This window comes from Phocoena phocoena, chromosome 20 (genome assembly GCF_963924675.1).
Source record: "Phocoena phocoena chromosome 20, mPhoPho1.1, whole genome shotgun sequence".
Taxonomy (NCBI): Eukaryota; Metazoa; Chordata; class Mammalia; order Artiodactyla; family Phocoenidae; genus Phocoena; species Phocoena phocoena.
The window spans coordinates 6,494,634-6,520,802 of NC_089238.1; the positions used below are offsets into that span (position 1 = coordinate 6,494,634).

General features: G+C 52.4%; 1 protein-coding gene across 5 annotated transcripts in view; it reads right to left on the reverse strand.

The window, feature by feature from the left end:
* Positions 1-8,355: 8,355 nt before the first annotated feature.
* The window catches only part of MYH14 (myosin heavy chain 14), an 84,935-nt gene continuing 67,121 nt past the window's right edge, over positions 8,356-26,169 (reverse strand). For all 5 annotated transcript variants that reach the window (XM_065899723.1, XM_065899722.1, XM_065899721.1 and 2 more), the window contains 9 exons: positions 24,178-24,390; positions 22,821-22,982; positions 20,461-20,589; positions 19,791-19,879; positions 19,583-19,706; positions 12,564-12,772; positions 10,511-10,619; positions 8,675-8,847; positions 8,356-8,515 (listed from right to left, as the gene is read on the reverse strand). In XM_065899723.1, the coding sequence (XP_065755795.1) occupies positions 8,356-8,515; positions 8,675-8,847; positions 10,511-10,619; positions 12,564-12,772; positions 19,583-19,706; positions 19,791-19,879; positions 20,461-20,589; positions 22,821-22,982; positions 24,178-24,390 (1,368 nt within the window). The remainder of the gene's footprint in view (positions 8,516-8,674; positions 8,848-10,510; positions 10,620-12,563; positions 12,773-19,582; positions 19,707-19,790; positions 19,880-20,460; positions 20,590-22,820; positions 22,983-24,177; positions 24,391-26,169) is intronic.

Sequence of the window (26,169 nt, forward strand, 5' to 3'; positions counted from 1 at the left end):
CCCCACCCTCTGAACCCCCTCCCTCCTGACTAACCCATCTGAGAACATGCAGCCCCCATTGACCAAGACTCCTGTCCCCTCACTCCGAACAGCTCCATCCAATTAACCCCCAGCCCTGACACTGGCCCCGCACCCACCTGCCCAGGACCTGCGGTGCCCCTCACTAACCCCTAGAACTAAGCCCAACCCTCCCAACCATGTGCCTGACCTCCCTCCCCGCCCTTACGACTGACCCCCATTCTCAGCCCCATCCACATCTCTCTCCCTGCCTCCCCCCTTGGTTTTGCTTTTGTTTATTTAACCAAGAAAATGGGGTACACACCCAGGACATTCTTCTGGGTGCAGGTTGGGGTGGGAAAGACTCAGCCACTCACGCAGTCACTTGTGGATTGGCCAGCACTGACAAAGCACACACAGGTTCCCGGTGCAGTGCTAGGCCCAGGGGATTCAACAGTGAGCAACCCAACCACACCCCTGCCCTCCACGAGCTCTCAGTTTGGGGGAGAGGCAGACACAGACCTAGAACTGAGGCCGAAAAGCAGGGCTGGGCTGAGGAGCCTTGTCCCAGGATCCGGGGAGAGGCGGGTCTGCTCTGGGGCTTCGTGAGGACGCACCTGAGTGGGGAGACTGCAGTTCAGGAGGCTGGGGAGGAGGCTGGGATGAGGGTCCAGGGGGAGAGGACAAAGGCTGAGCCGGGCTCAGGGCTATGGGGGTGGAGAGGAAGGAAAGAGACAGAGTCGGGGGGCCAGGGGTCAAGAGAACAGGGTCAGGACTGGCCAGTGGGGGAGGTGAGGGAGATAGAGTGAGGAGACAGTAGATGAATTATTCAGCAAACATAACGAAGCACTTTCCACGTGCCAGGAATCCAACATATATCCTGTAATCCTCACAACAACCCCAGCTACCCCCTAACTTCACTCATTCATGCATGCATGCAGCAACTGATGATTGAGGGTAGAATTCCAGGCACTGGAGATTTAGCAGGGCACAAAGCAAGAATCTGCCATCAGAGTTGCTACTCTAGAGCCTGGGTCAACATACTACAGCCACGGGCCAAACGTGTCCACCAGCTGTTTTGTAAATAAAGCTTTATTGGAACACAGCCACTGTCTACAACCGCAGACTGGAATAGTTTCGACCGAGATGGTATGGCCCACAGAGCCCCGAAAATTTTGACCATCTGGCCCTTTACAGCGAATGTCTGCCACTCCATGATTGGAGGAAGCAGAAAACAAACAAAAGGATAATTACTCTGGCCAGGTCAGATAAGGGGTGAGAGTCTTTCTGAGAAGGTGACATGAAACTTGAAAGCTGAAAAAGCTCCAGCCAGGCAGAAGAAACAGCAAGTGAAAAGGCCCTGAGGTGCTGAGGTGGGATGAGCTTGGTCTGTTAAAGGAACAGCAGGAGGGAAGTGTGGCTGGAGCTGAGTGGCCTAAGGGAGAGGGGAGGAGTCTGGGGGGGGGAAGGTTTTTTTGGCCATGGTGAGAGGCTGGATTTGATCTTAAAAATGATGGGAGGCCACCTGAAAGCTTTTGGTCCATCGCTTATTCATTCAACACATGCCTGTGGAATCTCCCTTCGCAATACAGAGATGCGTCCTAAAGAATCCCTACCCGCAGCCTAAGGAGATGCCACAGCAGGACTTAGGGAGCCTCCAAGGACAGCCACATCTAAACCCCCTTGTTTCACAGAAGTTCAGGGAGGTCCATGGCCAACCCCCAGCCACAGAGCAGATGGGGGACAAGAACCCAGGCTTCTGGGGTCCTAGTCCAGAGGGGACTGTCTGGCTCTTCTTGTTCCATCCCTGGACCTCTCCTTGTTGCAACCCGCCCCCCACCTCCATCATCCTCCACTTTCATCTCATTACCAACCCCCTGCCTCCCCCCTCCCATCTCACCCCTCCCCCTGCTTGCACCCAGTCCTGTTACCCACCTCCCTTTGTTCCCCACTCCCAGGTCTGGATGGGCCCCTATGGAATTGAGGGGCAGGGGGAGGGGGGAGGATTCGGGAATGTGGGTGAGGGAGGACTGGGGGGGCAGCTGGGGGGAGTTCCCTGCTTCTCTTGCCTCGGATGCCAAAATCCATTCATTGAACTCAAATTATGGCTGGAGCTGATGGGGCTGACTGAACTCCCTCCCCCAAGGTCCTGGATCCCTCCCTCTTCCACACACCTCCCTTCCTAACTAACCTTCCTCCAGGACCCACCCTCCACTATTAGCCCCCAACCAAGATCCTTCCTCCTGACCTGACCCTCACCCGCCCCATGACCCCTCCCTTCTCCGTCTCCCCTCACCAACCACCGGATTCCCGCACCTGACCCGCGCTCCCCCCTCCTCCCCAGCCCTCCCCCTCCTCTTTCCTTCATCCTCCCCTTCCCCCTCAGCCACCCCGGAAGCTCCTTCCATATTTGATGTCTCTGGCTGCCCCCATTTCACTGCTCCCCTCCCCCGGAAAACACCAGAGAGGAGGAACAGATCTCAGCTTTTCTCCGTCCCCCCAACAGTGAGGCTGTGTTGGGGGGTTCCCCCTGGCCACCCGCCCCCCCGTGACTCTGTGTATTTCTGTCCCCAGCTCTTGTCACCGCCTGAGACCTCGTGAGACCCTCGGTCCCCCCCTGCCCCTTCCCCCCAGGTTAGCAATTGGGAATGGCTGGGAGGGGGTGTCCCCAAGATACTGGGCTTCCAACCTCCCCCAGGCCCTCTCTCCAACAGTCAAGATGCCCTCGTCCAGACAGACCCCTTCGTACTGCCTAGGAAAGCCCTAGAAGAGCCCAGACAGTGGCAGAACTCCTCAGACATTCCTAAGTTTTCAAGAAACCCCACATGTGCCCCTAAGCCTTAGATCCCTTTGACTATCAAGACATTGTCAGGACCTTCCCATCAGAAGGTTCTCGTTTAAAGGCTTCTTGACCCTTTAAAGATACCCCATTACAGCCTTCAGCTGAGTCTTGCCCTCATCAGACTGCTCTAGGAGCTGTCCTCCTGCACCACCCCCACCCCGCCCAGGGAGGAGGCACTGCCACCTTGTGCTCCATTCAGCCCCTCACAGCGTCCCCACCCGCCTGTCTTCATTTCTCTACATCTAGGTTAGCCCCCTACCCACTGCAGCCCCACCCATTCCCTCCCAAGGCCTCTCCACCGGCTGCTCCCCCACTGGCATTCCACCCACGCTCCCTCCCCACGCCCGTGCTGCCCACCATCTGCCTCGCTGCCCCCCACCGTTTTGCCTCAGACGAGGGGGCCAACAGGGGGGAGGGGAGTTGAGGGGGGCTGCGGTGGGGGTAGGGTGGGGGAGGCTCGGTGGCTGCCACCCTGCCTCCTAACCCTGAGTCTCTCCCCCCTCCCCATGTCTGAACCTTTCTCCTTGATGTCGACTGACTGTCCAATTTGTTCACTTCTCTCTCTCTCCGTCTCCTTGGTCCGCCTCTGTCCATCTCTCCGTCTCTTGCCATCTGTCACTTTGTGTCTTGGTGTCTGTCTCTCCATCTCTTACCCTCTCTGTCTCCCTCACCGTCTCTCTCACCTGCCTTCTCTCTCTGACTCGCCCTCTCCATCTCTTCCTGTCTCTTGCCTTTTCCTGTCTCTGTCTTCTCCCTTTTTCCATCTCATATCCCTTCTGTTTCCCTCCTGCTTCTCTCTGTCTTGGGGTCCCTCTGTCTGTTGGACCCTCCCCCTGCACCCCTATCTCCTCGATTCCTCCCCGTGTTTCTGCCCTTCGCCCCACCCACCCACCCAGGTTACGAGAAATCCCGCAGCCTGAGCAGCATCGCGGGCCTGAGCGGGGTGTCCCTGCGCCTCGCCCCCCTTGCCACTCCCCCTGGCTCTCCCAGGGCCGCCCGCCGCGCTCCCCCAACCCTGCCCTCCATCCTCTAGCGCTCCCCTCCCCCCTGTGGGGGGACTCGGGGGTGACAGGGAAGAAGGTCAAAGGAGCTGGGGGTGGGGGGTGGGGGAAAGGGTTTTTTTTTTAAAAAATCAGTCAATAATATGCAACCGAGACGACGATGCCAGCAGACACCCCCGGGCCCCTCACCTCCACCTGGGTCCCCAGGATGGAGGGGGGGAGGAGCCAAAGCCCATCCCCCCACCTATTCGCCCCTCCTGAAAAAAAGCCTTCTCAGGTCTCCATGAACCATAGGAACCCCCCCCCCGAATCGACTCGTGTAAATACGTCCAAATTATATCAATTACATTTTGGGGCGCCTCCCCACTACTCTGCATGCCTCCCCCAAACTGGATCCCCGCCCTCTCCAACTCCACCTCAGCAATAAGCCGCCAGAGGCTGCATGCTGCGAGCGAGGGAAGGGGCATTCTGGGAAGCGGGTGGGGACCTCCATGTGGGTCGGGCTGGCCTTTAAGCTACCGGAGGGTCTCCTAGCCTCCTACCTTTCACCCCAGGAGGGCAACCCATCACGAAAAAAAAAAAAAAAGCAGCAATGTGGGGGAAGGAGGAACAGTCACCCAAGCCAAAAACCGGAGCTGAGCTCAGACGGTAGAAGCGGAGGCACGGGGGGAGGGGTGGGCTGAGGACAGCTGCTCCCTCAGCCTTTAGGAGCATCCCTCTGGTGAATTTCACTCTTTCCTCCTCCTCCCCCACCCCCCACCCCACCCCCGGGGATCTGCTCGCCGCTATTGCTGCATGGACTCAGACCTCCCATCCCAGTATTCCTGGGATGCTCTGGCCCTAGCACACAAAATTCCCCAACACCCCCTCCAGATTCCCATCACATGAGGCCTGCCCCCAGAATTCCTATGACTGAGTCTGGCATCCCGCGTCCTCCAAATCCCCACACGCGCCTGGGACTTAACCGCTGCACACAGATGCTGTCCGCACCGCGCCCCCACCGCCCCCCCCCCCCCACCGCCCACCCATTCCTGAGCTGCATCCCAGCACCTCAAACCTCCAAGACTTGATCCAGCCCTTCAGCTCACTTTCAGCCTTTGGGATGCTCCAAATCCTTCTCACACTCTGGACATTTCCTCGACACCCCTAAATCTGACATCAGACATCCTCCTCAGGTTCCCCTGACGCTAGAATTTTCAAGATAAGCTCAATCTGTCTGCAATTCCAGGGAACCAGACCTTCCCGGGGCACCCCCTTTCTTATGCCTAACCCTGCCCCTCCAAGAGCCCCTTTCTTTAAATGGTGCCCCAAAGGCACCTTCTTCAAAGACGCCAGTGTCTCCCAGAGGGTCATATTTGTACCCCTGGCGATGTGCTAAGGTTTTAGGCAGTACAAGGACAAACACTTATTTTTAAGGTTTTGTCTTTCCTGGCATTTCGCACATAAGCCGGTAAGTCCAGATATTGCTGCTTGGCCAGGACACCGTTTATTTAGGTTAGAGGTCTTTACATTTAAAATGTAGAGGCTGTTCCCTAGTGGAGGGACGCTGGAATATCAGAAGCTTGGGCAACCACATATCTACCTGGGCTGGGATCCCAGCTCGCCCTTCCCCGGCCTTCTTCAACCCCCCACGTTCGCGGGTGGAAAATCATTTCTCATACCCCATCCTGGCTCAAGAAGGATGTGCTACCTACCCCAAGCCCAGGGACCATATCGGTCCCAGAACCCTTAAGGGACTACCCCTTTTGGAGCATGGGGCTCATGGAATTAGCAACCTCCCTCCCTCTGCTCCCACGGCCTCAGGAACCCCCCACTCCCCGCCTGAGGATTGGTGGTGGGGATGTCACTGAGCACGGTTCTTCATACAACGATTCCTATGCAAGGGGCATTTTTGAGTCCGCCCATCCTTCCCTTGGACCCTAAACCCTGGCGAACCAGGGGTGAGGGGTGGGGCGGGTTCTGGGGGGAGCGGGGTGGGGTGAGGCAAAGGGCTAGGGGCTTTAAACACCAGGGTATGGGGTTGGAGACTGATTATATTGCCAAAGGGTTTAACTTCTTAAAGCAAAACAAAACCCCAGATACCCCTGACCCTCACGGAAGCCGAACGGTGCAGGGAAAGGGGGTGAGGATTTTTCTAAAGGACCTCTTCCCAACGTCTCCCCCCTGCTCGCCAATCTGCCACACGTACCCAGCTTTTTAGTTCAGCTTTTAAAAATAGTCACAATCATTATAAACCTCTACACACGTTATTCTCGTTCCCCATCCCCCAAGTCAACAGTGTGGGATTCGGGGAGGGAGAGAGAGAGCTAAAGGGACAACTTCCAAGTCCCGACTCCCCTTCCCCCCCCCCCCCCCGCGGCCGCCAGGGTGCCTGCAACTACACGCATGCGCTGCATGACGCGCTCCCCACACGCATGTCGCGCCCCTCCTGCGCTCCGGGAACGCACGGACACGGGGCGGGGGCGGGGTGATTGGGGAAAGGAATGAATGGCGGGGGGTCTTTCTGAATACAGCGGCTCCTCCCCAACACACACACAGCAATAAGTTTCTCTCACTCAAAAGTGGGCGGGGCGGGCCTGTCCTGTTGTTGGGGTGGGGGGGAGTGGCAAGGGGGCGCTCTCAGGGATGGGGGAGGGTGCCCGGAGTCAGTCTGGGGAGGGGAGGTCTGCAAATCGTCCAACTCTGGTGCTAATGGCGGGTCTTCTCAGCCCACCCCCAGGGCAGGGAGGGAGGGGTCGGCACGGCCCCTCCCCCAAGCCTCCCCCACGCCCACCCTGGGTGCATGAACCGCCCGTTGCAGAAGCTGCCGCATGTCACCCCCCCCAATAAAAAGTGTCATGCCCCCTTCCCACCCACCCTCTCACTCCCCACCAAAATAAAAGTTTCCTTTTCATTTAAAAGTTTCATCCTCTTTGTCTCCAGAGAGGGTCTCCTGATGGGGCTAGGGGCTCTGGGGGCAGACAGAAGGTTGGGACAGAAGAGCAGGGTCGTATTAAGATGGCAAGGGCCTGCACTTTGAGGGTCCAGACATTCCCCTCATCGCCGGCTCTCACCTTGTGATTTTGGCAGGGGCAAGTACCTGCTTCAGTTTCCCTGATGGTAAAAATGGGGATCCACACCCCTAACTGGAAAGTCTGTGAGGGCACCTGGGTCATGTGAGCTCCTGGGTCATGTGCTGGTGACTAGTCCCCAGAAAAGGAGTGTGGGCTCAGGAGTTACCCACTCTGAAGCCAGACTGGGTTCAATTTCTTAGTAGCTGTGTGTCCTTGGGCAAGTCTCTCAACTTCTCTGGGCTTGTTTCCACCACTCTAAAAGGGCAAGGGGGGGGTGATCTATTAATTCAGCAAACATACTAAGGCCAACTACGTGCCAGGAACTGTTCTAGACACTGGAAGGCAATGAAATCCCTGCCTCTAAGGGTTGTGCTGAGGGTTGAGACTAACGTCCCAAGTTTAGCTCAGCTAAACAAATAGTACGCAGCAAACAGCTCAACAGTCACTACTATCATTGCTTTGCAAAGACTTGAGGGTCAACTAGAGTGCAGCACCCCTTCTGCCACTCACTGATGGAGAGGCTTGGAGCAAGGGACCCTGGAGCACTGAGCCTCAGTTTCCCATCTGTATAATGCAGGGGATACTTTGGAGGAAGGTTGGGTGAGGGGAAAGTGAGTTCTTTCACATTAAATGCTGGGTACACGTGAGGTCCCCCGACACTGGCCAGTTGGATTAGGACCAGCAGACTGCCCCCCTCCGCTCGCTGCCCCTTGCCCACCCTGTCCCCCTACCCCTGCAGGAACACATACAGCCCCCGAGGGGTCCAGTCGAGGTTGGAGTTTATTTCTGTCAGAGTCTGGAGCCTGGGAGGGTATGGGGGCCTCCTCCAACCCTCATGAGAAACTCCAACTTAACTGTGATCACACAAGAGCAACCAGAAGGGAGCATGGTGGGGAGGGGGAATGCGTGAGATCCCCTTATCTTGCCCCTCTGCAAGGGTCAAAGGCTGGTGGTGGCCTGGGGCTCAGGGTGCTGTTGCTCAGAAGTTCTGGGGTCAGTGGCTAAGTGGAGAAAGACACGGGGAGAGAGAGGGAAAGAGGGAGCGGGAGGGGGAAGGGGGAGACTTAAGGGGGAGGGAGAGGAGAGAGAGGGAGGGGGAAGGGGCGTGGGAAGCCCTGGCTGAGGAGGGCACGGGAGCCATGCTCCCTTCCTAATATAGATCATTCATAACTGAAGGAAGGATTTGGAGCTGGATGGGACCCCAGCTTGCCAACTATACCCGAATTTCTCCCAAGAGAGGCCGCCCCAGTCCTTTCCTCCCTGCTTGCCCGCTCCTCTGTGTTCAGGGGTTCACGGGAAGTCTCAGGCGACCCCCCGCCCCCCGCCCCCCGTGGGGTTGATAAGTGCTGTTATGCCAGAGGGTGGCACCATTTCCAAAGTGCAAGAAGCCAGAGGGTTGTTCGTGGGACAGGCACCAAGGGGGCCAGGGAGGGAGGGCCCGGTGGCTGCAGGCAGGGTAGGGTCACTGCGTTGGGGCCGCAGGGGACCCTTCGGGCTCCGCGGGCAGTGGCCCAGACCCCGGCTCCACCTCCTCCTCCGCCGCCTCCTCGTCGGACACCACGCCCTCCTCCAGTCGGAAGACCTGGCGCACTGAGCGGGTGGTGAAGGTGAGGGGGCCGCGTCTGCGGGGAGGAGAGACCAGGGGGCAGAGAGAAAAGTGAGAGATAGGGAGATATGGAGAGACAGAATAAAATGGGGAAGGGGTCACAGAGAGATGAGGGGACAGCGAGATACTGGGGTTTATGGAGCGAGGGTGCGCATGTGCGGGGTGGTGGCCTTACCGAAGCCGGTTCCTCAGCGTGTTCAACTCCCGGTTCATGGACTCGGAGGCCTCTGTGACATCCTCCAGCTCGTGTTGCAGCCTCCGGCGGACTGCCTGGGCCCGGGACGCCTCCTCCTCAGCCTCCTCCAGCTGCCGCTTCAGCTGCTTCACTCGAAGGTTCCCCTTCTCCAGCTTGGCGTGAGCAGGGGGGCCGGGTCATTTCTCTGGGTGCTACCCTCACCCAGAGCTCCCCACAGCTCATCCCTCCTACATCCTGACTGTCCTGTGCCCTGCCATCTATTCATGCTTTGTTCTTTTCTCCTAGATCCTCTCACCAGCCTCCACCTCAGATTCAAATGTGAGGTCATCCCCCACTCGGCCTCAGAGGGATCTTTCTATGCTCAGGGCTGACCCCCTTCCCTGCTCAAAGTCCTCCGTGATTCCCCAGTACCCCTGGGACAAGGTCTCAGTCCTTCAGCCTGGCATTCCAGGCCCTGCAGGGTCTTCTTCCCATAAACACACTGATCAGACCATCTTCACTGAGACCCTCCCCAGACCCTGTCATCTCTCTCTCTATGGAGGGGACATACATAATCTGCCTCCTACCTATTCCTCTGACCTCATTTCTTATCATTCAACCCCCCAACCTCATTCTTCTCTCAAGCAATACTGGTCTGCTTTTTTGCTTGGAACTCACCAAGCTCATTTCCATACCCCAGGGTCTTTGCACCTGCTGTTCCCTCTTCCTGGCTCTTTCTCACCCTTCAGTATCAATTCAACTGTCACTTCCTTAGACAGGTCTTGCTGACACCCCACCCCCAATCTAGGGGGGATTCCCCAGTCCTCTGTGTCCCCCTCTCTCTTCATTCTCTTTTTTCTTCATAGCCCCTATCACAATCTGTAATTATCTTTACTTGTTTATAGGTTTATGGTATCTTTCTTTTCCTACGTTGAAAATGTGAGCTCTTTGAGAGCACAGTCCTTCTCTGTGTCATTCACAGCCACATCTCCAATGCCCTGCATAGTGCCTGGCACATCGAGGGTGCTCAACAATTGTTTTGTGAGATGAATGGTGAATAAAACACAGCTGAGCTTTTAAGGGCACAGCAACTAGAATCAGTCACATTTGAGCCTGGGGTGGAAGCTGGCAAGAGGATCTCTCTCTATTGACTGTGTGACTCTGGGGCAAATTATACCCCCTTTTAAAGTTTCCATTTTCTCGCCTGTGAAATGGAGCTGATGAAGGAACGTAAGCATGTATTTTTTTAAAAAGCAGGTGGCATACTACTTGGGACACAGTAACTGCTTAATAAATAATTAAGAAAACAGACTCTGCAGCCAGAGTGCTGGAGTGTGAACTCTGGCTCTACCTCTTACTAAATAAATAATTGTGAGCAAGTTAATTCACCTTTCTGTCTCAGTTTTCTCACCAAAATCAGAGGGAAAATAATAGTTTAACCTACCTCATAGAGTTCGGATAAGAATTAAGTGTACTATATGTTATGTCTTTAGCATATTTCCTGGCTCTTAGAAAGCACTCAGTAAACAGCAGGTGTTGTTATTTTAGCTGTGGCCTAGCCTCTGGATAGGGTTTAACTTCTTCCCTCTCCCTGGCTGTCTAAGGTCCCCACCAGGGCCTTTCCTGGATTCCAGAATTTATGGATCACAAAGTCACTGATTCCAGCTCTCTGCTGATGCACCGAGCCCCAGGATGGTGTCTGCACTCAGTTCCAGTCCAGCACCCACACGTTCTCTTGTGATGGGAACTCACTGCCTCCAGAGATGGCATGTGCTACTTCTCTGTCAGTGGTCCCCCCACCACTCCCACTGCACCTCAATGACATCAGCTGCTCACCTGGTCCCGGAGCTGGTCAGCCACCCTCCGCTCCTCCTCCACCTGGAGCACCACCTCTTTAAGCCTCTTCTCAGCCCTGCGCACCAGCTTGCCAGAGAGGATGCGCTCCCTATGGAGAGGTATGAACGGGAGAATCAGGAGAGCTGCTCACCTGGGGCTCAGTCCCCCAAGCCTCGTCCAGTGGCTACCTGTTCTCAGAGTGTGCTCTGCCCTCTTTTCCACCCACAACTGGCTCCCACAGTCTACTCAGGCCAGACACTGGCACCCAGGCTCCCACCAGAGAATCTAGTCCTTAGCTTCTAGTAAGATGCCTGAAGGTCCTAAAAGTGTCTCCATGTCTATACCAGTTTTCCATATCCCACTCAGTCTCTCATATTCAACTGTATTCCCCCACCACCCCGCCCCCAGTCTTCCTCCTCTCAGGGGACTGACCCACTGACCACCAGTCCCTAAGTCAGACCACCAGGCATTGTCCTCACCCCTTCTCTCTCCTTTGCCCCACCCCCAGCCCGTTAGTAACCGAACCCTGTCCCATTGCCCCCTGGACTCTGTCTTGTCCCCTCCTCAGCCTCACAGCCCTAGCCCCCAGTTTAGGACTCATCATCTCCCACCTGACCTTCCCTCTACCTGGCCTGGAATTCTCTCTCAATTTCTTTCTCTAGCTTTCTGTGTTTGTGGAACAGTCTGGAAGCCCAAAGCTCCATCTCCAACCATCTCTGTTTTCTCCCCTTCTCACTCACACACTTGCCCTGGACAAGCTCAGCTGTGCCCCAGGTTTCTACAACCATCAACAGCCTGTTGTCTGCTAAATCTGTCTCCTGAGCTCCAGCCTGGTTCAGCCCCCAGCCTCAGCTATCCCCAGACCCTGCACACCCTGCATTGGACTCAATGCCTTCTCCCAAACCTGCTCCTCCTCCTAATCCCCCATGATCCACCTAGATATGCAGGTCAGACACCTGGGGCCATCCTTACCTCCCTCTCTTCCCTCCCGTCTCCTTAATTTCCCCCATCCCCACGGTCCCTGCTCATCCACACCTGGGTCAAGTCCATGTGATGGGGCCCCTAGCAATGGGCAGTGCTTGGCAGCCATGACTGGACATTCCCTTAAATCTGAGCCAGCCACATGACTTTCTTTCTTTTTTTTTTTTTTTTGGCCGTGCCATGTGTGGCACGCAGGATCTTAGTTCCCAGAACAGGGATCAAACCCATGCCCCCTGCAGTGGAAGTGTGGAGGAGCCCTAACCACTGGACCACCGGGGGATTCCCTACATGACTTGCTTTAGTAACAGGATGTGACAGAAGTGACAATGTACCAGTTCCAAATCTAGACCCCAAGAAGCCCTCACTCTTGGAACCTTCACTTTGTCATGTGAACAATCCTGGGCCAACCTGGAGCAGAGACAAGTTAGCCTAGTTGTCCCAGGCCAGGCTGGAGACATACGAGAGCCCAGCCAAGATCAGCACATCCATCTAGCTGACTTTCAGCTGAGCAAAGATGCATGAGTGAGGCCCACCAAGCTCAGATCAGCAGAACCTACCAGCCAACCCAAAGACTCATGAGCAATAATAAAAAATTGTTGTTTTAAGGGGCTTCCCTGGTGGCGCAGTGGTTGAGAGTCCGCCTGCCGATGCAGGGGACGCGGGTTCGTGCCCTGGTCCGGGAGGATCCCACGTGCCGTGGAGTGGCTGGGCCCGTGGGCCATGGCTGCTGGGCCTGCGCGTCCGGAGCCTGTGCTCCGCAGCAGGGGAGGCCGCAGCAGTGAGAGGCCCATGTACCGCAAAAAAAAAAAAATTGTTGTTTTAAGCCACTTAAATTTTAAGGTGGTTTGTTATGCAGCTATAGCTAACTGCTACATTACTGTTTAAATTATATAGTGGGAATGCAGTTACTTGCAGCACAAAGCATCCTAAATGACATAGGAAATCATCAACCATTAATATTATGATGCCTTTTGGATGTTTCTAAACCATGTGCTTGTAACACAGCTCCCCTTCATCTCACTGACCAGAATGTGAGGATTGCCCTCCAGCTGCGCCCTCCTCTCCCGCCTACCTGCTCTCCTGCTCCAGCTGCTCCTCAGCCTGGGCCAGCTTAGACTCAAGGGCAGCGATGATCATCTTCTGGCGGGCCCGGGCCCCAGCGTCTTCCTCACCCAGGCGTCCCCGGAGCTCCTGGACCTGCCGCTCCAACTGCTGCCGCCCGCTCTCTGCCTTGGCTGAGAAACTGCGCTCAGCTGACAACTCTGTGGTCAGTGATTCCACCTGCATCAGTGGGAAAGGCAGGACTGTCATGGTGGAGTCTCAGAGGGAAGGTGGGAGGTAAATGCAGGCACCTCCCACAACTAAGTGAGTTGATGATTGTTAAATAAATAGCACAGAACCTGGTATATACTAAATACTCAACAAATGGTAGTGTGTATTTTTCTCCAATTGGCTCATCAGCCAATGGCAGTGCCAGCCCTGGGTTTTAACCTTTTAGATAGGTTTCTGCTATTTTAATAAGCCCACAAGATTATCACAAACTTGTTTAAATGCTATAACTTCTACCTTTGACTGTGAATGAGTCTATTCCAAGGGTTATCACAGTTTTTTTTGTTGTTGTTTTTTGTTTTCTTTTTTTTGTGTGGTACGCGGGCCTCTCACTGCCGCGACCTCTCCCGCCGCGGAGCACAGGCTCCAGACGCGCAGGCCCAGCAGCCACGGCTCACGGGCCCAGCCGCTCCGCGGCACGTGGAATCCTCCCAGACCGGGGCACGAACCCGCATCCCCTGCATCGGCAGGCGGACTCCCAACCACTGCGCCACCAGAGAAGCCCGGGTTATCACACTTTTGTTCGCACCAGGCTCATCTGGGGAGCTTGTTAAAAAATTGTGGACTGCAGGGTCGCCCCGCTCCAGAGATTCTGATTCAGCAGGTCTGGAATGGGGTCCACGAATCCGCATTTTCAACAAGCATCTCAGGTGGTTTTGAAACGAATGATATGCAGGACCGTTTTGAGAAATGCTGGCTCAATGAACAGGAGCTACTACATTGGGAATGTGTAAACATATCTCTAATAATAGTGCTTGTTTATTTATTCAGCTCCTACTCTGAGTGAGGTCCTATGCTGGGGACACAGAAATTAGTCAGATCCAGTCTGATTCATACTTTACTTCATTTCACCCTCAAAGGAAGACATCGACGTGGTGATTAGCATATGCTTTTTTTTTTTTTAAACCTTTTTTGGAAAATAAAACCGTGATATAGAAAAAGTAAAAAACAGATCAAATATATGGCTTAATGGGTTTATAAAAGGCAGACATCATTGTCACCCCTGCCCAGGTCAAGAAACAGAACTTTACGCACCCATCCTAATAACAACCTCTTCCTTTTCCCCCAAATAGTATGTCATCCTGACTTTGGGGGTGATCACTTCCTTGCTCTTTTTTCGACTTTTATTACTCAAAGATGCATCCCTAGATCCTATAGTTGAATCCTGCCCATTAAAAAAAAAAAAAGAAACTTGTATGGACTTCCCTAGTGGTCCAGTGGTTAAGACTTCACCTTCCAATGCAGGGCGTGTGGGTTCGATCCCTGGTCAGGGAGCTAAGATCCCACATGCCTCACAGCCAAAAAAACCAAAACATAAAACAGAAGCAGTATTGTAACAAATTCAATAAAGACTTTAAAAATGGTCCACATCAAAAAAAGCTTTAAGGGACTTCCCTGGTGGTCCAGTGGTAAAGAATCCGCCTTCCAATGCAGGGGACATGGGTTCGATCCCTCGTTGGGGAACTAAGATCCCGCATGCCGCAGGGCAATTAAGCCCATGCACCACAACTACTGAGCTCGAGCGCCTCAACTAGAGAGCCCGTGTACCACAAACTACAGAGCCCACGCACCCTGGAGCCTGTGCACCACAACTAGAGAAGAAAAAACCCACATGCCACAACTAGAGAGAAGCCCACATGCCGCAGTGAAAGATCCCACATGCCTCAACTAAGACCTGACGCAGCCAAATAAAAATAAAAATTAAAAAAAAAATCTTTAAAAAAATTTGTATATGACTTTTAAGTCTCTTTTAATCTACAGTTCCCTACTCCATCCCTTTTATTTCCTTACAATTTATCTGTTGAAGAATCTGGGCTGTCTGACCTACAGAGTTTCTCTGCATCTGTATTTTCCTGATTACACATTCACGGTCTAACTCAGCATGCTTCTCTGTTCGGTTTCCTTCAAATAGGCAGCTCGGTCCAGGGAATTAATTCTTTTTCTCTATGAGTTTTCAAGGTAATGAAATGGTTCCATATCATTTTATGAAGGTGACTCTACCGTGTTGAACAGTCATCCACCAAGAACTCATGCCCATCTGGAACCTCAGAACGTGACCTTATTTGGAAAGACAGTCTTTGGAGGTGTAATTTGTTAAATGAAGATGAGGTCATACTGGATTGGGGTGGGCCCAAAATCCAATATGACTGGTGTCTTTACAAGAAGAGAAGGAGGCACAGACACATAAAGAAAACACAGGGAAGGCCGTGTGAAGATAGAGGCAGAGATTGGGCTGATGCATCTACAAGCCTAGGATTGCTGGCAACCAGCAGCAGCTGGAAGAGAGGCCTGGAACAGATGCTCCCTCAGAAGGAATCAATCTGATGACACCTTGATTTTGGACTTCTAGCCTCCAGAACTGTGAGAGAATAAGTTATTGTTGCTTTAAGCCACCCAGTTTGTGGCAATGTTACAGCAGCCTCAGGAAATTAATACAGTGACTAATTAGTATTTTTAAAAATATCATTGTGAACTCGTGTATTTAAACAGATTTGATGGATTTAAAGCGGTGCGATTCTGGCCCTTGTTGAAGCTCAAGTTGCTCCATTTGGGGCCAGTGGGAGCCTTTCCAGGTTGACTTCTAAGTGCTTTTGAGATAACCAGGGTGTGTTATGGACTGAATGTTTGTGTCCTCTCCAAATTCATACGTTGAAGCCCTAATCCCCATGTGATGGTACCTGGAGATGAGGCCTTTGGGAGGTAATTAGGATTAGATGAGAAATGTGAGGGTGGGGCCCCTACGATGGCATTAGTGCCCTTGTAAGGAGATACCAGAGAGCTTGCTCTCTCTCTACCCCCACATGCACAAAAAGTCGAGGCCAGTGAGTGCACGATGAGATGATAGCCACATATAAGCCAAGAGAAGAGGCCTCAGAATGAAACCTATCTTACTGGCACCATGATCTTGGACTTCACAGTCTCTACAACTGTGAGAAATAAATTTCTCTTATTGAAGCCGCCCAGTTTATAGTATTTTGTTATGGCAGCCTGAGCAGACTAAGGCATGGTATGACAAGATGGTCCAGGCTACTCTGATTCATTTCCTGATTTAGATCTGGAATGAGCCATTTCTTTTGAAAAAAAAAAAAAAAAAGCCCTGTTTTCTTTTAGTGGGGGAAATGGTATTTCTAGACCACGATGTTCATTGCTATTGGGTTGGTTATTGTTTAGAGGCTTTTCCGGTGGACAGAGATAGGATGGATCTATACAAATTACCCCATAAGTTCACATGAATACATCCAAGTCAAATTTGGGACTAGAGGGTTTTTGTGTGTTTTTTGTTTTGTTTTGTTTTGGCCATGCCACACAGCTGTGGGATCTTAATTCCCCAACCAGGGACTGAACTCGGGCCACAGCAGTGGAAGCCCAGAATCCTAACTACTAGGCCACCAGGGAACTCCCTATTTGTTTGTTTTTAACTTAGCCTGTTCTCCATGACATCTATATATTGGTTCTCACGTGCTGATGATCCTCAGATTATGAACACAGGTAGAGATGATAGAATTAGAATATCCCATCCTTAATCATTTACTTTATCCTACATTATACACATAATATTATTATTACCAATATAATTACTGAATATAGTAATAAATTTTTTTTTGCATATTTGCCCATTCTCTCCATTTAAAAAATAGTTGTGTTATAAATAAATGAGCATTTAGCCAATTATCCTTCTTATTCCTTTTCAGCCTTCACTTAGTTGTAGAGCTACGGGCAGACTGTATGCTCGTTTACTCTCTGTAGCTGATGTCTCTCTAGTGACCCTGATCATCTGAACCTGGATCTCCAGGGCAGTGGTTCTGACTCCTCATGCCTCAGAACCACTTGGAGAGCTTGTTAAAACACAGATTCCTGGGTTTCCCCACCTCCAGCATCCCTCATTCATTCGTTCCTCATTCACTTGGTTGGGGCCCCAGAACTTGCATTTCCAACAAGTTTCCAGGTGAGGCTGATACTGCTGATCTCGGGGCCACACTTTGAGGACTGCTGCTCTCCTAGATTCTTCAGGAAGGGCTCCTGGGAATAACAGTCTCTGAGTTCTTGCACGTTGACAACTTGTTTATGTCCTTTATACATGAAGGTAAGTCTTATATCTTATAGGTAACCAACAAGGACCTACTGTATTGCACATGGAACTATACTCAATATCCTGTAATGGAAAATAATCTTAAAAAGAATATATATATAACTGAATCACTTTGCTGTACACCTGAAACTAACACAACATTGTAAATCAACTATATTAAAAAAAAACAACAAATATCTGCACATAAAAAAAGAAAAGAAAAGAAAGTAAGTCTTGCTTGATACAAAATCCTTGGCTCACATTTTCTTTCTTTGAGTATCATAACTATATCCCTCCATTTTCTCCCAGCATAAAGTCTCACTGTGAAAAATCTGATGACAATCTAATTTTCTTTTTCTTATATATCACTTGTTTATTTTTTCCTGGATGGCTAAAGAATTTTTCCCTCTCTTATAAGTCCAATCTGTCATGGTATGAGTTAGTATGGGTCAATATCTTCAGGTACACAGTGGCTACAAACTTTTCTGCTTCAGGAGTTTTCTTGCATTATGGTTTTTGGTTTATTTGCTCTGACCCCTTGCTTTGATTTTCTTCTTTGGGGGCTCCTATCATCCATATGTTGGATCTTCTCTGCCTGTCTTCAATATTTGCCATTTTCTTATGAATTCCTTTTTGTGTCTTTTATAAGTTTTATTTTGGGGACTTCGCTTCTGCCGCAGTGGTTGAGAGTCCGCCTGCCGATGCAGGGTACACGGGTTCGTGCCCCGGTCCGGGAAGATCCCACATGCTGCAGAGCAGCTGGGCCCGTGAGCCATGGCCGCTGAACCTGCACGTCCGGAGCCTGTGCTCCGCAACGGGAGAGGCCACAACAGTGAGAGGCCCGCGTACCACAAAAAAAAAAAAAAAAGAATCCGCCTGTCAATGCAGGGGACATAGGTTTGATCCCTGGTCCAGGAAGATCCCACATGCCACAGAGCAGCTAAGCCCGTGTGCCACAACTACTGAGCCCGCGCACCACAGCTACTGAAGCCTGCACACCAAGAGCCCGTGCTCCACAACAAGAGAAGTCACTGCAATGAGAAGCCTGCACACCACGACAAAGAGTAGCCCCCGCTCGATACAACTAGAGAAAACCCGTGCACAGCAGTGAAGACCCAATGCAGCCAAAAATAAATAAATAGGAAATAGGTTTAAAAAAAAAAGTTTTATTTTGATTTTTTTTTAAAAGGTTCTCCTTTTCACCAACAGCCAAAGATGTGGGCTGGGCTAAGTCACATCATTCTTTATATGACTGTAGTATCCTACGGGCTCTCCACTAGGCATATACTGGCTTATTTATTTCATTTATAATGAGCACCCAGTACTGTTTTAGGTAAAAACTAAGAACTAAAACTAAGACAGAGGCCCTATGCTCAAGGTGCTTACACTCTGTTGGGAAGATGGACCACAGACAAATAAGTACATATATAATAGAATGCCAGGCAGTGGTAAGTGATATGAAGAGATTAAAGCAGAGAGAATGGAGAGAAATTATGGGAGGGAGGGTGGCTGTTTCACACAGGGTGGTCAGGGAAGGCTGTTTTGAGGGAGTGAGATGTGTGATGGTTTGGGAGAAGGGCTTTCCAAGAGGAGGAAACAGCAAGTGCAAAGACCCTGAGCTAGTAATAAACTAGGCATAGTCAAGGCATAGTGAGGAGGCTGGTGTGGCTGAAGCAGAGTGAACTAGGGGAAAAAGGGTGAGAGATAACTAAGGTCTGAATTAGCCAGGGACCAGAGTGTGGGGCCTTTTTGGTGACTGAGATTTTACTCTGAGTAAGATGCGAGTGCATCATCATGGTGTATGACTGCTTCTCCTACTGGTCTAGGGGCTCCCCAAGGGCTGAGCTGGGTTCTTACTCCTCTCTGAGTCCCCAGCATGAGAGGTCTCAAAATGTATCTTTTAAAATGTATGAAATAATAAAGATGTAGGTCTCTCTTTGGAAATCTCACCCCTCTAATGTCTGCTTGGCAAACTCTTAACTTCCTACAAGACCTCTTAAGGAATCACCTCTATCAGGAAGTCTTCCCTGATAGCCCCCAGCCTCCAGGCTGGATACTGATCCAGTCTCCTCTACATTCTCACAGTGTCCTGTGCTTCCTCCATTTTCATTTGAATTTCGGTATTGGGATAGGCTGTTTCCTCCATCAGACTAGGATGTCCTTAAGGGCAGAGACCTGGAATGATCCATCTCTAGGTCCCTAGCACCACCCAGAATAGGATATGGGCCTCCAGAAGCCTCATAAAATATTTATAAATAAATAAACAAATGAAATATGCTTTTGTCTGTCTGCCTAGCTCCTATGTATCTTTAAAACCCAGCCAAATGCCCCTTCTTGCAAATGCCTCTCTTGCAGAGAGTTCTCTCCCTCTCGCTACTGGGGCCTCAATACTTATATTATCACACATGTCACTCTGTAATGTCATGGTGTAATTCCCTGTCTGTTTCCCCAGGGAACTCTGCAGGATAGAGACCCCACATAATTTATCCCTGAATCCAGCCTTTGAGAAGCTTCAGAAATACAAGTGAATGAATGCATCAATGTCTCCCCCACCTTGAGAACTCCTATTCAACCTTCAAAACCCAACTCAAATATTCCCTTTTCCTACGTCTGTTGAATAAGAGAACTGAAGGTGTTATGGTCCCAGGTCAGCAAGGACCCAGGCTGGCAGTGGGTGACCCAGCTGTGCTCACCTGCAGAAGCAGCTTGCGGTAGCGGTCATTGAGCAGCTCTGCATTGCTCTGCTCCTCCTCCAGCTCCTCTTCCATTTGCCCCAGGCGCCCCTCCAGCTGACGCTTCTCATCCAGAATGGCAGCCCTAGGGAGAACGGGCACGGGGGCGGTAAGAGAGCAGGATGGCCAGAGGAGGGCGCCCTGCCCCACATTACCAGGGACTACTCACTTGCTAAGGCTGCCGTTGGCCACCTCATCTGCCATTTCGTCCCGCTCCTGCTGGGCCTGCCGCCGGGCACGGTCTGAGGCGGCCAGCTCCTGTGATGAGCGAGAGAGGGGGTGGTCAGCTGTGGTGAGGGGAGGCTGTCTGGGCACTGGTCTCCCTGCCCCTCACACCTCAAGTCTCTTGGCCTTTTTTTCACTGCACTTGAACATGCTGCCCCTGTATAACCTTGGAATGAACTTCAGTCCATAGGCAGATGTCTCCTAAATCCGTCTCCGGAGACCCTGGTCCGTGTCCACCTCTTGCTGCCCCTCAAGGCCCCTCACCCTCATAGCCTCCTCACTGAGCCCACTACCTCCTTTCAAGCCAGTTCCTCCTTCAGTTTCCCCCGGTCATCGGGCCCGACCTCCTCGACTCCTCTGCCTCCTTACCACCCATAGCCCTGTCTGTCCTGCCCTTTTACTCTGCCCTGGTCCCTCCTCTGCGTCCCACAGCCCTGGCTCAGGCTTCATCCTCCCTCCCCAGCCTCCCAGCCTCCAGTCTCCCCCTAGTCCACGCCCCACACCGCCCCAGAGAGGGCCTTGCGGCTGCGCCTCAGGACCCTCTCTGGGCTCCCAAGCTTCCCCTAGGCCCCGCCCCCTCCCTTCCCCCACGGCCCCGCTCATCCTGGCATCACCTCCTGCAGTCGCAGCACTTCCGCCTCCAGCCCCTTGAGGCGCTTCTCACTCTCCCGGTTCTGGGCAAAGATCTCCTCCCGGGAGCTGCGTGACTCCTCCACCTCCCGCCACAGCTCCTTCATCTGGGCCTGGGAGGAATTTAGCGAGTGAGCGGACCCAGCCTGATTATGACTCACGGGGACGCCCCCTACCCTCGCATCAGCCCTGTGGGGGCTCCCCGTGAGCAAGCAGAGCACTGCGGACCTGGGCTTCTGCGCCCCGCCCCCGGCTGCTGGCTGTGTGACCTTGGGCCAGCCCCTTCCCATCTCGGGGCCTCACCTCTTTAAAAAAGAAGCACATCAAAATTAAAGTAAGCCTAAAATAGGGATAATATTTGGGCTCTGCAGTAATAATAGGGATGGGAAACACCGATCACTTACCTTGGGCCAGGCTCTATTCTACAGACACACTGACTCCTTTAATCCTCACAACTCCAGTTGGTGGGGACTATTTTCCTCCCCAGTTTACAGATGGAGAAACTGAAGCACAGCGAGGTTCAGCAACGTGCTCAGGGTGGTAAGTGGCAGAGACAGACTGAACCCAGGCTGTCTGGCCCTGGAGTTCACCCTTTTAGCCACTTTGATACCTGGCCACGTTATTGATGATTGATTGATTGGCCGCGCCAGGTGGCACGCGGAATCTTAGTTCGCAGACCAGGGATGGAATCCGCGCCCCCTGCCGTGGAAGCGCGGAGTCAAAACCACTGGACAGCTAGGAAAGTCCCAAGCTACCTGGCCACATTATTAAGAGTGTGGAGGGATGCTGGTAAAAGGGTTTTTCTCCTCAAAGGTGCTTAAAATAAAGAAAAATAAAACACAAGCGAAATGTCCATCGCCGTTAAAAAAAAAAAAATCCCCACCCTATCTTTACAATGGTGTAGCTAGTGAGGACAGTGGGCAGGCTTGGTAGTAGAAGGATAACTACCATCACTGTTACTAATATTATTATTATCTGCTTGATAATAATAGGCTTTCAGTGTAGGGGTTTTTGCTCAGTGATGACATGGTTTATAATTTTCACTTTTTGGGAGGAATCTTCATACATCAGCGCTGCCCAACAGAAATACACTGCAAGGACCTACGTTCTTTAACATTTTCTGTTAACTACATTAAAAAGGTAAAAGGACATAGGTAAAACTAGTTTGAATACTATATTTTATGTAGCCTAATATATCCAAAATATTATTATTTCCATTTATAATCAATGTGAAAATGATTGAGATGTTTTACTTTATGAAGTCTTCTGAAGCTAGCATGTAACTTGGATTTTGGACCCACCCACCTTTTTTTTTGGCCTCGCCAGGTAGCTTGTGGTATCTTAGTTCCCCAACCAGAGATGGAACCTGGGCCCGCAGCAGTGAGAGCAGAGTCCTAACCGCTGGACCGCCACGGAATTCCCTTTTTTTTTTTCCCCTGCCACATTTTAGATGCCCAGTAGCCACATGGGGCTGGTACCCTCTGTATTGGACAGGCCAGGTCTATACTTAAAAAAAACAAAAATAGAGACTTCCCTGGTGGTGCAGTGATAAGAATCTGCCTGCCAATGCAGGGGACATGGGTTCGAGCCCTGGTCCGGGAAGATCCCACATGCTGAGGAACAACTAAGCCCATAAGCCACAACTACTGAGCCTGTGCTCTAGAGCCCACGTGCCACAACTACTGAGCCCGCGTGCCTAGAGCCCATGCTCCCCAACGAGAGAAGCCACCGCAATGAGAAGCCCACGTACCGCAATGAAGAGCAGCCCCCGCTTGCGGCAACTAGAGAAACCCCGGGCGCAGCAACTAAGACCCAATGCAGCCAAATAAATAAATAAATTTATATTTTAAAAAATAGACTTTACTTTTTAGAGCAGTTTTAGGTTCCCAGCAGTTTTGGGCAGAAGGTACAGAGATTTCCCACACAGCCCCTACCCTCACACATGCACAGTCTCCCCCATTATTAACATTCCCCACCAGAGTGGGACCTACCTTGATGGTAGGTATCAATGATGAACCTACCTTGACACATCATCATCCAAAAATAATTCTTTTTAAACAACCATGTATAAGTTTCATAATGGGGCTGGGGGGGGAACCCTAAGGTATTTCCACTTCAAAAATGAAATACAATGAGGAAGTTGCACTTACACATTATGCATTTTAAATAAAGGAAGTAAAAAACAGGAAAAGAACCCAATGAGCCTTTGGGGCATGGATGTTTACAAAGCTGTTGCCTATGCTGGGTGCAGCTCCTGGGATCGAGAGGGTGGGGCCCCAGTTGGTTTTGGAGCCGGAAGGAGGTGGGGCCCTCCCTGGTCCAAAGCTTAAGCTCCGCCCCTTACCTGCATCTTGCGAAGCTGCTTCACGGCCTCCTCCTTGCCCTGTCCGCTGGCCGCGGTCTGGGCCTTCAGCTCCTCCAGCTCGGCCTCCAGCTTCTTGCGGGCGGCCACGGCCAGAGCGCGCTGCTTGCGTTCCTCGTCGCGTTCCACCTCTGCATCCCTCAGCTGGGATGGGGGAGGGCGGGAGGGGCGGGCTCAGGGGACGGGAGGCCCAGTCTCCCTCTACATGCTAGTGACATAGATGTCTACCCTCCAGCCCTGGCCCAGGCCTCCAGCCCCGTTCCTCCTGCCCCTTGCCTCTCTCCACCACCAAACCCCATCATCCTCTCCAACCCCACAGCCCCAGCTCAGGCCTCACCCTCCCTCCTTGCCCCAGCTTCCTCTCTGCTCCCATCTTTCCCCCCCACACCCCGCCAGCCCATTCCCGATGGCTCCAGAAGGGTTCTTCTACAATCAGAGCTGACACTGCCCCTCCCCTGCTCATGGCCCTCCTGTGGCTCCCCAGTGCCCCCAGGACTAAGTTTTGGATGAGCCCATGGCTGGATCAGTGGAGCCAGGCGAGATCAAAAAAACACCCAGAGACACCCCCACGCCCACCCCCACCCCCGGCCTTGGATCACGTCTTCATCTCTCTCAGGGCCTCCCAGCTCCAGTCTCCCCTGCTCCAGTCTGCTGCCCACATGGCCCCAGAGGGGTCTGACACTCAGAGCTGACCCGCCCCTCCCAGCCCAGGCTCAGCACACATCACCTAGCAGAGAGCCTTGCCCACTGCAGACCACAGGAAATTCCTCCACTGAATGAATACTGAATGAATGAATGGTGCAGAGACAGAGAGAAAGAGATGGAATGAATGAGGAAGCAGGTGAAGGAGTAAATGAATACGGGAGGAAGTTCGTGGATGAAGCGGGGTGCAGATGAGCTGGTCAATGAATGCGTAGATGAGTGCCTGGGTAGGTTGTGGGTGTGGAGGGCTAGATAGTGGAGTGACTGGGCTGGGGACAGGAGGTTGATTGGAAGCGGGTGTTGGGTGCATGGAGGGGAAGTCAGATGCAGAGTTGGTTATGTAGAAGTTCTGGTTGCTGGGGAGGCTGTGTATGGGCGGCCGGGTGGCTCAGTAGATGGGGTGGTAGCTGGGTGGAGGGTTTTGGCGGATGGAGGGTGTCTGAATGGGTCAACAGGATGTGCGTGTGGGTTCATGGGTCACGATGGGTGAGTGGGTTGGGAAACAGGAGGCTGGCTGGCTAGCAGGAGGGACTTGGGTAGAAACACGGAGTAGAAGGTGGGTGGGTGAGACTTCCGGCCTCTCTTGCTGCCTGTAAGCACCAGGGCATCCCCCGCTGGACGGGCGCCCTGCCTGTACCTGCTTGGCCAGCTGCCGCCGCCTCTCCTCACCAGCCTCGTCTCGGCCCTGCAGGTCCCGCTCGTGCTGCGCCTTGAGGGCCTGCACGGTCACTTCCAGGCGCAGCTTGGCATCCTCAGCCGCCGTCAGCTCATCCTCCAGCTCCGTCACTTGTGTTCGCAAGTCGTTGGCTGCCTGTTCGGCCACCCGGCGGGCTCGCTCCAGCTCGTGTACCTGGAGGGGAGGGAGAGTTAGCACTGGGGCACCTGGGTGACCGAGGAATGGGGAGGCCAGGACCTGAGATCTATCCTAGGCTAGAGGGGAGGGAAGCTTTGACAGACGAGGGGGAGGCAAGTTGACGTGCCCATCCTAGTTCGTTCATTCATTCACACGTTTAACATTTCCTGAGCACCTACTTACTATGTGTCTCATTCTGGATCATCCTAGAACATATTTTATTAATAACCTATGCACCGTAATTCTATTATCTGAAGCTCCTGAGAATCCAATTCCAGTGTTTGTTAGGTCGGCTGACTCTCACTCATGGTGGATTATTTCCTCGTAGGTTTTGTGATCTTTTTTTTTTTTTTTGGCCAGGACCTGCGCAGCTTGTGTGATCTTACTTCCCCGACTGGGTATTGAACCGGGGCCCTGACAGTGAAAGCTCAGAGTCCTAACCACTGGACGCCCAGGGAATTCCTGGTCTTGTGATTGGTTTGTGAGCTCACTTCGTTGTGGCTTCACCTTCAGGAATCCCATGTGGAAGTGTGTTGAAGGCACGTAGCTCCAGAGTTAGCAGTGTTGGTTTCTGCCAGACTCCCCAGGAGATTACCAACCCACTAGCGACTACTATTTTTTTCTCAGCGTGGGGCTTTCCAGACCTTTCAGGGAGGTATAAATGGAAACCCCAAATACCCTGTGAAAGCAGACCTGGGCTTATGAATTCTCAAAGACACCCCCCCACGGCCTCTCCTTAATTGTCACCTCCTCAGAGAGGCATCCCCTGGCCTGTCAGGGCCTCCCTGTTACCCATGCTCCTGGCACTGAGTCGCTCTCTGACTCAGCCCTAGTCACGGCGGTCCTTTACTATGTGCTTATGTGTCTTTTTGGGCAACACCCACCTCCCACATTGGCCTGTGCGCTCCACAGGGCAGGGACTATATCTGCTTATCACCCCTGCCTAGTTACCCTCATGAAAATGCTGGTGACAGTGTCTACTTTCAGTGCTTAGAAGGGTCCAACTGGTCCCCCTTTTATTTGGCACCTGCCAATCAACTTGGTTGACTTGAAGGACTCAAACTTCTCCCATCAACATCCTACTTCCCACCAAGGCCTTTGGAGTCACTATATATAACTTAACACTTTTCCCAAAGGACAGACCTTAGCAGTTTGAACATGAGTTGGATTATCCTTGGGGCTGCAGGCCAAGGGTGTGTCATGGGGATGGAGGTTCTTTCCAGGCCTGGCTAAAAGCTCCATTGGATTAATGCCAGAGCATGCGGAGAAAATAAAGCCCTCAGCCATTGCACCCCTGGCAAGAAGGAAGGATGCTGGGACTGTGTCTGCCCAGGGACCCAGCTAAACACGCCTTCCATCAGTGCCTCCCGTCATTAGCCAGGGTGGCTTGTGGCCCTGGGCCTGTTCTGGTAGATGCTCCACAAATATATTTATTGAGCACATGAAAAAAGGATGGTGTGGAGGGTGTGTCAGACCTTTCAGAAGCCTGGGAGGCTGGGATACTGGCTGGGTGAGGGGGGACTGGGAACTGGCCTGCGAGACCCCCGCACAGGCCCTGGAGGGACGTATGAGTTGGGGGAAGATGGAGACCTGGTAGGGGAGCCTGTGTGTGCTCAGTGGAGTTGCGGGGTGGCAAGGCGGGGTGTCTTCACAGTGTGTGTGTGTGTGTGTGTGTGTGTGTGTGTGTGTGTGGTATGTATGTGTGCGATGTGTATAATGTGCGTGTGGCGTGTGTACATGTGTGTATGTGCATATATGTGCGTGTGCACACCCGCA